The sequence below is a fragment of the Tachyglossus aculeatus genome, chromosome 15, assembly GCF_015852505.1.
Source record: "Tachyglossus aculeatus isolate mTacAcu1 chromosome 15, mTacAcu1.pri, whole genome shotgun sequence".
Classification (NCBI taxonomy): domain Eukaryota; kingdom Metazoa; phylum Chordata; class Mammalia; order Monotremata; family Tachyglossidae; genus Tachyglossus; species Tachyglossus aculeatus.
The window spans coordinates 4,927,644-4,939,968 of NC_052080.1; the positions used below are offsets into that span (position 1 = coordinate 4,927,644).

The window sequence follows — 12,325 nt, forward strand, 5'->3', positions numbered from 1 at the left end:
ATTAAGCACTTACTATGTGCCAAGCACTGTTCTAAGCTCTGGGGAGGTTACAAGGTGATAAGGTTGTCGCACGGGGGGCTCCAGGGATTAGAACCCATGACCTCTGACTCCAAAGCTCGTACTCTTTCCACTGAGCCATGCTGCTTCTCTAATATGTCTAATAATAGGATATGTCCGTAAATGCTATGGGGATTGTGGTGATTTGTATTTAGATGGCATAATGGGCCTGGGTAGCATTTGGAGGGTTTAAAGTGGGGAGATTAGAGATTGCCTGGGGAATTACTTGTTCGTATACTCTCTCAAGTGCTTAGCACAACGTCCCGCACATAGTAAGCGTTCACTAAACATGATTGATGTAGTAGGATTGATTGAATGCTTTCTAAGAGGAGATGTAATTTCAGGAAGGATTTGAAGGTGGGAGAGCTGTGGTCAGTTGAATGTGAACAGAGAAGGAATTCCAGGCAGGAGGAAGGACGTGAGCAGTAGGTAATGAGAGGGAGAGAAAAAAACAAGGTCAAATGAGTAGGTTACCTTGAAAGGAATGAAACATACAATCTGGGGTGTAGTGCTTAATAAAGTGCTTTCCCCCTTTTAGACTGTGAACCCACTGTTGGGAAGGGACCGTCTCTATATGTTGCCAACTTGTACTTCCCAAGCGCTTAGTACAGTGCTCTGCACACAGTAAGCACTCAATAAATACGATTGATGATGACGATGATAGTGGGAAAGGAGAGCGCCGATTGAGCGCTTTTAAGTCAGGGGTCCAAGTTTTGATTTGATGTGGAGAGGAATAGGCAACTATTGGAAATTTTGGGGGAGTGGAGAAACCCATACAGTATGAATTAAAAGGGAAGCAGCCTGAATTGTGGCCTGGAGAGGGGTGAGGCGGGAGACAGAAGGTTAATAATAACAATAATGGCCTTTTTTAAGCACTTACTGTGTGCAGATAAGCACATAGTAAGCGCTCAATAAATGCGATTGATGATGCAGAGCACTGTTCTAAGTGCTGGGGAGGTGACAGGGTGATCAGGTGCTCGTCTTTATGAGGACAGAGACTTCATCTCTCAAGATTCACATTTTTCCTGAGGGTTTTTGTTTATATTCTTCTAAGAAAATTTGAAATAATTTAATGTTAGTCCAATGTTGCCCTCTCCTGGTGACCATTGGAAACTTTCACCTTACATTCAATCATAAAAAGAAACTTTTTAAGAAACCACCAGCATCCATTTAATTAATCTGATGTTCTTTTCCCCCCTCTCCAGTGAATGCCGATAATTCCACCTCCCCCGCTGAAACAACTCTGGTGACCATGACTGGTAAGACTACCACTCCCTCACCAATGTTTAGTTGCTCAGTATTTTATATGATGCACCGTGAGACAGAGTCATCAAGAGGGTATCCGAAGTTCGTGAGTGGCAAGATGTGGGGCATAAATTATGAACAGCATCGTTTTGTGGGCCACCAGGTTGGAACAGAGGGTGCAGATCCTTGCTGATTTGGTCTTCAGTGCCAGGGTTTACTATCTGGTGCCTGGGTAGTTGTGAGGCAGGACATCCGTGGATGTTAAGGGGAACACGCGGGCCTGAGCTAGAAGGGCAGATGTACATTCAGGGCTTGGTACGGGGGGACATGTGAACCCTTCATGGGGCAGGGCAGGTGGGGAGGAACGTTTTAAACCATCCCACAGACTGAGCACCGTCAGGTGGAGTTGCCGTTTGTTCATTCATTCATTCATTCATATTTATTGAGGGCTTATTTTGTGCAGAGCACTGTACCAAGTGCTTAGGAGAGAACAGTATAATAATAAACAGGCACATCATCATCTTCATAATAGCATTTATTAAGCGCTATTATGTGCAAAGCATTGTTCTAAGCACTGGGGAGGTTGCAGGGTGAACAGGTTGTCCCACAGGGGGCTCACAGTCTTAATCCCCATTTTACAGATAATAATAATAATAATAATTTTGGTATTAAGCGCTTACTATGTGCAAAGCACCGTTCTAAGCGCTGGGGAGGATACTAGGTGATCAGGTTGTCCCCCATGGGGCTCACAGTCTTCATCCCCATTTTACAGATGAGGTAACTGAGGCCCAGAGAAGTGAAGTGACTAGCCCAAAGTCACACAGCTGACAATGGGCAGGGCCGGGATTTGAACCCATGACCTCTGACTCCAAAGCCCGGGCTCCTTTCCACTGAGCCAAGCTGCTTCTCCTGTTACCTCAGATGAGGTAACGGGCACAGAGAAGTTAAGTTCATTCATTCATTCATATTTATTGAGCGTTTATTGTGTGGAGAGCACTGTACTAAGCGCTTGGGAAGTACACATTGGCTGCCCACGACGAGATTCAGCGCAGAGGCCTAGGCTAGGCAGGCCTCTAGAGCTTCCATCTTAACTTTGACGCCAAAGACAGGAAAAACTGGGCCCAGAAACATGGTAGGGCCACGGATATATCTCTTTATTGTTCTGTTGTACTCTCCCAAGTGCTTAGTACAGTGCTCTGCACACAGTAAGTGCTCAATAAATGCATTTGAATGAATGAGATAGGAAAGGTCCCAGTTTCACCCGCACACTTTCACCCCGTTTTCTTTCCAATACTTTCCGATGCTTTCTTTCTTTTCAAAAAGCAGCATGACGTAGTGGTTAGAGCACACGCCTGGGAGTCATAAGGGCCTGGGTTCTAATCCCAGCCCCACCACTTGTCTGCTGTGTGATCTTGGACGTCACTTCACTTCTCTGGGCCTCAGTTACCTCAGCTATAAAATGGGGATTAAAATTGTGAGCTCCATCTGGGACAGGGACTGATTATCTCGCATCTATATATATATACCTGTATATATGTATATATGTTTGTACATATTTGTTACTCTATTTATTCATTTATTTTACTTGTACATATCTATTCTATTTATTTTATTTTGTTAGTATGTTTAGTTTTGTTCTCTGTCTCCCCCTTTTAGACTGTGAGCCCGCTGTTGGGTAGGGACTGTCTCTATATGTTGCCAACTTGTGCTTCCCAAGGGCTTAGTACAGTGCTCTGCACACAGTAAGCGCTCAATAAATACGATTGATGATGATGATGATGATCTATTCCAGCACTTAGAGCAGTGCCTAACACATAGTAAGAGCTTAACAAATACCATAAAAAACCGCCCTTCTCCCCACCATGTCTGAAAGAGGAGTATAGAAGCAGAGTGGATGAGGAGGGAGCTCGTTTTTGGCAAGTGATTCTTTTCTTGACGTGCCTGCAGATTATAAGGGTTAGTGGGGTAAGAGAATTAGTATTCAACTTCCAAAGCTCACAAGGAAGCAGTGAGCTTTGTACTGGAGAACAGGGTTTAATGGCTTTTGGCAAAGGGAGAGATTAGGGAAATAGTTTTATTAATCTCAAATTATTTTCCAGGGCCTCTCTCAAACGATTCTAACATACGTTGATTATAAAAACACAAGCCAGAGAGCTGAATAAATGTATTAAAATGCGTGTTAATTTTCCATATTTCCGCTAACCCGAGGCTGGCCTTTTCCCTTTATTAATGGTTTTATTGAATACCTGCTGAGCGCACAGCACTAAACTAAGCACTTGGGCAACTTGCCTACCAACTCCGTTATAGCGAGCTCTCCCAAGCGCTTAGTATAGTGCTCCGCACACAGTAAGCGTTCAGTAAATACCATTGACTGATCGACTGTATATATGCCGTACAATCAAAGCACTTACATCCTAACGAGTGTACTTCCTAATGAGTGTACATTCCGGAGGAAAATATTCAGTCAGTAGTATTTATTGAGCGCTTACTGTGTGCAGAGAGTACAATACAACTTTATTAATGATGTGTATATATCTATAATTTTATTTATTTATTTTGATGCTGTTGATACCTGTCAACTTGTTTTGCTTTGTTTTGTTTGTCTCCCCCCCCCTTCTAGACTGTGAGCCCGTTGTTGGGTAGGGATTGTCTCTATTTGTTGCCGAATTGTACTCTCCAAGCACTTAGTACAGTGCTGTAAACGCTCAATAAATACGATTGAATGAATACAACAATAAACAGACACATGGCCAGCCCACAACAAGCTTTACAGTGGAAAATTTCAATCATAATAGGCTGGTAACATCAGCTTCAATGAACATTAAACCCTTTCACGTAGGTATTCCCTGAAAGAAAGGAATTCTGCCTTTGACTTTTTGAATCGGGACCAACAGGGAGAATCTGGCTCATATTTGGCAGTTTGTTCATTGCGGACTGTCTGTTCTTAAGAGTGTCCCTGTTCTGGGGATTTTTCAAAAGTGAGTTGAGTGACAAAATATGAAAATAATAGCACATATCAAGATGTGCGGTTTTTATTTCAGCCAACGTGTGCACATCGTGAGGGTTCTGAGACCCAGGGGACAGTCGAATGTCTTGCCACACCCAAAATTGTCTTTATTCACGGACAAGCACAACCCCCGTCATGTGATGTTGCAATTAAAAGCTCATTTTTGTGGTAAAATGCTACACGCTTAATATAATAAAGCAATGATGAATTGATATCCAAATAAAATAGTTCCCTTGTAAATAAGTCACAAGAATCATTTTAATTTAATTTGCAATCTCACTGACTTAGAAGTGCTGGATAAATTGAGAGAGGCGGTGCAGAATTTGAATCTTGACGGGCTTGATATGTGATGCCAATTTGTACTTCCCAAGCGCTTAGTACAGTGCTCTGCACATAGTAAGCGCTCAATAAATACGATTGATTGATTGATTGATTGATTGATAGAAAAGTCAGTCACTGTGCCTTTTTTTGGATATTTTTCTAACAAATAGAAGAGTATTGGAAATGCAGGTGCCATATAAACTACTTTGATTTCATGTCTAGGGCTTTTCTTAATAGGGAGAAGGTGTGATAAGACAGACAGAATGTTTGAAGAGCACCTACTCAATTTAAGTTTGAAGAGGGGAAAAAAAATGGAAAAACTAGTTAGACCACAGCTGATTTTCCTAGGCACTCCCCTCATGTCCATCAAGATTGAGCTGGTAAAAAGTGCCTGCAGTCACCATAGAAAAATGTACTGTAGCTGTGTCCCAAATAGTAACTTGACAGTTTGTGTAGCAAACCCTTGCAATGATGTGTTTTCCAGTCCCAGGTGAGTTTATTTTTGTATTAAATTGTGTTTCCTCAAGGAAAAATAAGAAGTGTTTGCTCAAGACTTTCCTCTGCATATTTTCATCTCTTTAGAAAACTGTTTTGTGGGCTTCTAAGGCAACCGTATTTACCTGCCACTCCCAATTTAAAGTTGCCCTGATTCTTTTTGCATTTAGGCTTGAAAGGTGCTTTAAATGTACTTGAAATCTAGAACTTTACTAGCATTTACCCTACCCTCAGCCCCACAGCACTTATGTCTATATCCATAAATTATTTGTATTATTGTCTGTCTTCCCCTCTGGACCGTAAGCTTGTTGTGGCCAGGGAACATGTCTATCAACTCAATCAATGGTATTTATTAAGCGCTTACTATGTACAGTGTACTGGACTGAGTGCTTGGGATAATACAATATAGTAGAGAAGCAGTGTGGTGTATTGGATAGACCCCGGGCCTGGGTGACAGAAGGTCGTGGGTTCTACTCCCGGCTCTGCCACTCGTCGGCTGTGTGACCTTGAGCAAGTCACTTCACTTCTCTGGACCTCAGTTCCCTCATCTGGAAAATGGGGATTGGGACCATGTCCAACCTGATTTGCTTGTAACCACCCCAGCACTTAGTACAGTGCCTGAGACATGGTAAGTGCTTAACAAATACCATTAGTAGTATTATTATTGCAATACAAAAGAGATCAGTCAATCAATCAATCGTATTTATTGAGCACTTACTGTGTGCAGAGCACTGTACCAAGCGCTTGGGAAGTCCAAGTTGGCAACATATAGAGACAGTCCCTACCCAACAGTGGGCTCACAGTCTAAAAGGGGGGAGACAGAGCACAAAACCAAACATACTAACAAAATAAAATAAATAGAATAGCTATGTACAAGCAAAATAAATAAATAAATAAATAGAGTAATAAATATGTACAAACATATATACAGGTGGTATATATGGTATGGTATGGTATATATAGATGGTAGACACATTCCCTGCCCATAATGAGCTTACCACCTAGAGAGGAACTCATTTGTACTGCACTTTCCCAAGGGCTCAGTACAGTGCTCTGCACACAGTAAGTGCTCAATAAATGCTATTGATTGACTGGTGAGAATTTAGGCTTTAGGGAATACTTAGCTCTGTGAAGACTTTCCCATTTCCATTCCAGTTTCCTTTTCTCTAGGCAAGTACATGGGGGGAAAAATAAAAGTCTCCCCATTAAGTAGGAACTTTGGCATCAGGAAAATCCCCCGAACTGGATTGTCAGTCAGTCAATCGTATTTATTGAGCACTTGCTGTGTGCAGAGAACTATGCTAAGCGCTTGGGAGAGTACAATATAAGAATAAACAGATGCATTCCCTGCCCACAACGAGCTCACAGTCTAGAGGAATGTCAAGGTGGTTTTTCAAGGTTCAGAGAAAATAATGGACTTGAGAAAAAATGTGCTTTAACTGAGCACTCTGCAGTCATAATCTTTTTGAAACTATGAAAGATCCCTAAAATGTTGTTCATGATTATTTCGGAACACTCATTAGCTTCTCTCTCTCCTTTTCTCTCTCTCTCTTTCCCAGCAGAGGACACCTCCCTTGTCACTTTTATCACAATCCCTAATAATGCTCCAGGCAAGATTTTTGTTATATTTTCTTACACTTAGCTTGATATCTACTTCTGTGTTGGCGTTTCATTCCTCTTACGGTGTTTATTTCTCAGAGGTGACATCAGTCGAACCGACAAGCCTCAAAGGTAAGAATTTGACCGACCAGCTTTGAAAAGAGACCCATCAGCCACAGTGTGTAATTCACAAAACCCAAGTGTCCGAGTAGCTAATTAAAGGGGTTCGTTCATTCATTCAATCATATTTATTCATTCATTCATTCATTCAATCGTATTTATTGAGCGCTTATTGTGTGCAGAGCACTGTACTAAGCGTTTGGGAAGTACAAGTTGGCAACATATAGAGACGGTCCCTACCCAACAACGGGCTCACAGTCTAGAAGGGGGAGACAGACAACAAACAAAACATATTAACAAAATAAAATAAATAGAATAGTAATTCAGGCAATAGTAATTCAGGCAGTAGGGTTGCCTGAATATACACCCCCGAGGTGTGAACACTGTAGATACATTTGAAACTCTAGATTGACTGCAAAGTCCCCATTACCCTACTGCAAAAACCATTTCTGTAAAAATCAAAACAATCCTGACAAGAGTCTGAGCCCTTTGAACCTTCTTCATTAGTAAGTGCAATTACGAACTGTGGTATTTGTTAGACGCTTACTGGGTGGATATACTAAGCGCTAGGGTGGATACAAGCAAATTGGATTGGACACAGTCCCTGTCCCTCATGGGGCTCATAGTCTCAATCCTCATTTTACAGATGAGGGAACGGAGGCACAGAGATGTGAAGTGACTTGCCCCAGGTCACACAGCAGACAAGTGGTGGAGCTGGAATTAGAACCCACGAATAAGCACTGAATAAATATGATTGATTGATGTGTCAGACACTGTTCTAAGCGCTGGGGTAGATACAAGTTAATTAGGTTGGACACAGTCCCTCTCCCACTTGGTGTTCTCAATTTAAGTTCACTTTCTTGCTTGGGCAGTAGCCTAGTGGAAATAGCACAGGCCTGGGAATCAGAAGGCCTGGGTTCTAAACCCGACACTTGTTTGCTGTGTGGCCTTGGGTAAATCACTTCACTTCTGTGTGTGCCTCAGTTAAACTCATCTGTACAATGGGGATTAAGACTGTGAGCCCCATTTGGAACACGGACTGTGTCCAACAGGATTACCTTGTATCTACCCCAGCGCTTAGAGCAGTGCTTGTCACATAGGAAGCACTTAACAAATGCCACAATTATTATTATTAGTAGTAGTAATAATAATAGTCATTATTAACTTCTCTATGCTCCAGTTTCCCCATCTGTGAAATGGAGAATCAATCCCTGTTCTCCCTCCTAATCAGGCTGTGATCCTCCCATGGACCAGGGACTTTCTCTGACCCGGTTGGCTTGTATGTGCCCCAGCGCTTAGGATGGTGTTTGATGCCTAGGAACCACAGAGCAAATGCCATCCTAATTATTTTATATATAAATATATATATTTATGTTGTTATTATTAGTAGTATTTGGGAGCACATGACACATCCTGAGTACCAAGCTTTGAAAGCTTGACTTCTTGAGATGCGTTCAGGCTGTTGACAGGCAGTGAAAAGTGGATCTTTAGTCCTACTATTGAAGAGGGAAGTTCAGGGACAGTGGATGAGAAGACTTTTTTTCTGGGCATTGTCAGGTGGGGAGGAACTGCCCCCTTTACCTTCGATAGCGTTCCTTTCCATCAAATCCAACCTCGCTCTCTTCCCAATCCTTGTATTCATTCCAAGTAGCAACTCACCAGGGAGTCAGTGATATACTTGTTTTGTTTTGTGTCTGTCTCCCCCTTCTAGACTGTGAGCCAGTTATTGGGTAGGGATTAATAATAATAATAATGGCATTTATTAAGTGCTTACTATGTGCAAAACACTGTTGTAGGCACTGGGGAGGTTATAAGGTGATCAGGTTGTCCCACAGTGAGGCTCACAGTCTTAATCTCCATTTTACAGAAGAGGTAACTGAGGCACAGAGAAGTTAAGTGACTTGCCCAAAGTCACACAGCTGACAGTTGGCGGAGCCGGTATTTGAACCCATGACCTCTGACTCCAAAGCCCGTGCTCTTTCCACTGAGCCACGTTGTTTCTATCTGCAGCCAAATTGTACTTTCCAATAAATAAATAATAAATTTATTGTTAAATTAGCAAATACGATTGAGTGAATGAATGAATTCTTAAGGAAATGACTTCAACCCCGTTCACTGGGAACAGTCCTTGGGAGACATCTGTATCGGTAAAGATGATCAGGCTTGGCCAATGTCCACACTGTGCAGAGGGAGTGAGCCAGAATTGAACTGAAAATGTGAGATTGTTCCAGAACTCCTTCGACAGGTTCGGAGGAAGATCGAGGCTTGTGATCCCATCCTGAGTAACCACACCTTTGGAAGTCCATTTCACGGCCCTTTGTGAAAAATAGTGACATAAACATATTCCGCCACAAGTCGTCTTCTCGCTTTTCACATTCTCCGAACCACAGCCAGGAATAGAAATTCTAATTTGGTTTTCCTTTTAAATCGGTGCTCTGTGGGCGCTTAACGGGAAGTTTCACTGAGAAAATGCTCACTCGCCTTGGATGGGATTTACATCATCTTCCTCTAAAGGAGCAACTGGATTTTCAGTCCAAGGGCAGGAGTGTTTGACCCAGGTGATTAGAGCAGTTTAAGACATAAAGATTTGACTGCTGTACAGAGGCAAGTGGCATTTACATTTAATGCTACAAGCTGATAAGTATCATTATTTGTCTCTGGAACAGATCTTTGACCCCATTCTGTAGTATCTGGAACTGAAGGGAAATATTTTAGTGGTTTGACAGAGCATTAGACATCTTCTGTGGATGAATTTTATTCTTAAACTCATATTTTTCCATTTTAGCTGGGACTTCAAGTGTTCTGTCCACTTTAAGCGACGCAGGTAACTACATTTTAATGAAAGTTAGTCCATACGTTCTACATTTCACCGTTCACGTCACTTCCTCGGTTTAGTGGATTCTCTTGACTTGTATCACAGGTGCTCTTCTTTTCTTGTGTACTTTGTCAATAGATTTTTATTTAACTCATCAGTCTATTCCTACACTCTCTGGTCTTCCACTGAAATTGCTAGGCATCCATAGAAGGTGTCCAGAGGAAAGTCTTTTCTATTAATTACCACATATTAACAGACTTGCCTTGGGGATTTATAAGAATGGAGAAAAAGGACTAATTTTGCAACATTAACCATCCACACTGCAAATAATTCAAATAAAGGCCCTTAGTTAGAATCGTGTCATAGCACACAACACTGCTCGCAGTTAGTTCTTGAGGGCGGAAGACAAATGGGATAAAAAAAAAGCAGACATGCAATTTCTTTGGGAATGTGGCTAAACATTTTCAAACATAAAAGCAATGGTCCGTATAATAATAAATTGGTTTTAGCATAGTTGAATCAGAACTACTGGTGCTTTACTTCAGCCACCCAAAGTATAGATTAATATGTAGATGACTACTGAACTGTTGGGATTAAAAAAAAAATTTTAGATAGAGATGACTAAAAACTAGGTTGGAATATTGCAAGCTATTTTTCCTTCATTTCAAATTCAGTAATTAAGACTGGGTCTGGTGTTAGAAATTGGGCTTCAATTCCTCCTATAAAGAAAGTCAGTTATCGAATGGGAAACTTAGCTGAGACTTTAGTGTTAATACCAAAATAGTTCTTGCTTTAAACCCTAGCTCTTTTAACATGGATTTTTCACGTGTGTACATATCCTCTGCCTACAGTAAGCACTCAATAAATCAAGTGTACTCACTTGTAGGGTGGGAGAAATCTGGAGCTTAGTCCCCAGTTTATTATGTAAAATGGGGCTCAGTTTGCAAAGTCGATGAAAGGCAAGTAGGGGATACCTCATCATCATCATCATCAATCGTATTTATTGAGCACTTACTGTGTGCAGAGCACTGTACTAAGCGCTTGGGAAGTACAAGTTGGCAACATAGACAGTCCCTACCCAACAGTGGGCTCACAGTCTAAAAGGGGGAGACAGAGAACAAAACCAAAAATACTAACAAAATAAAATAAATAGAATAGATATGGACAAGTAAAATAAATAAATACCTGTATATCTTTGATCCAAGAGCTCAGACCAACTTGGCAGATTTAAAACCCAACTTATCTCCCTTGCCAATAATCAATATTATTGATGGAGTAAGTGAAGTCAGACACTTGGGGGAATTCACTGACTCTTTCGGGAGCCTAGCTTTGGCAAGTATAAGAGGCTCGTGTGCCTTGGAAATCAAGACTTCTCCACAATTGGAAGCTCACTTTGGGCAGGGAACTGGTCTCCCAACTCTTTTGTACTGTCCTCTCCCAAGCACTCAACACCGTGCTCTGCACAAAGTTAAGTGCTCAATAATTACCATGGATGAGTAGATCCATGGCTTTAGCACATGTCTACCCCTCCTACCCTACTGTGCACTATTACTGCTTAGGAAAATATTTTTTTATTTCCTTTTCAGAAACTGCAGTCAAGGCAATCAACATCATGTTGGGGTGGGATGGGTGTCCTCTTCTAGTTGGCCTTTGATTTACCCTTTCCAGCATGAAGAGTTTTCTCTCCTGCTATTGACTACTGACAATTGTTGGTTTATTTAGTTGTAGTTGTTAAATGTTTACTCTCTGTCAGGCACTGTACCAAACGCTGGGGTGGATACAAACTATCAGGTTGAATACAGTCCGTGTCCAACTCGGGGCTCACAGTCTTAATCCCCATTCTACAGATGAGCTAAATGAGGCAGAGAGAAGTTAAGGGACTTGCCCAAGGCCACACAGAAGACAGGTGGCAGAATCCGAAGTAGAATCCAGGTCCTTCTGACTCTCGGGCCATACTCTATCTACTAGGCCATGCTGCTTCTCTTTCCCTTTCCATTTTTAGAGGGAATAATTCCGTTTACAGGGAGGCTACGTGGCCTAGTGGAAAATAGGCACGGGAGTCAAAACCTCTGGCTTCTTATCTCAGCTCTGCCACTTGCCCGCTCTGTGACCTTGAACAAGTCACTTAACCTCTCTGTGTCTTTAATCTTTGAAATCAGAGGCTATCTATTGTGCCTGGAGCCTATTGTGACAGGGGCTGTGTCTGAGCAGATTAGTTTGTACCTACCCCACAGTCCAAGAGAGTGCCTGACACATAATAAGAGCTTAACGAAGACCATCATTATGAAAATATAGCCTGGCTCAGGGCAGCTCTTGAATTTTCAAAAGAGTACTGTGACATAGAAACTTGTGTTGTTACTCTTAATGAAGTCTGCTGTTGCTTTTTTTGTGCAGGAGTGAAATCCCAGAGTACTCTTTGCAATTTATCATCTATCTGCAATGATTCAGGTTTGTGTTTTGTACTTCTTTTTCCTTACTAGATATTCCTTAGTATTGCAGTCTACTTGTTCTCTAGATATTCTTTAGACTGTAACCTCATTATGGGCAGGGAATGCTTAGTTCAGAGCTTAGTACAGTGCCTGGCATATAGTAAGTGCTGAACAAATGCCATTGTTGTTGTTGATGATGATGATAATGGCATTTATTAAGTGCTTACTATGTGCAAA

The 12,325-nt window shown here is 41.7% G+C and overlaps 1 protein-coding gene across 1 annotated transcript in view; it reads left to right on the forward strand.

Moving 5' to 3' along the window:
• Positions 1 to 12,325, forward strand: part of ADGRG2 (adhesion G protein-coupled receptor G2) — an 86,407-nt gene that overhangs the window by 40,391 nt on the left and 33,691 nt on the right. The window contains exons 4-8 of the mRNA XM_038757202.1: positions 1,263 to 1,316; positions 6,685 to 6,735; positions 6,824 to 6,856; positions 9,630 to 9,668; positions 12,054 to 12,107. Coding sequence (XP_038613130.1) covers positions 1,263 to 1,316; positions 6,685 to 6,735; positions 6,824 to 6,856; positions 9,630 to 9,668; positions 12,054 to 12,107 — 231 coding nt within the window. The remainder of the gene's footprint in view (positions 1 to 1,262; positions 1,317 to 6,684; positions 6,736 to 6,823; positions 6,857 to 9,629; positions 9,669 to 12,053; positions 12,108 to 12,325) is intronic.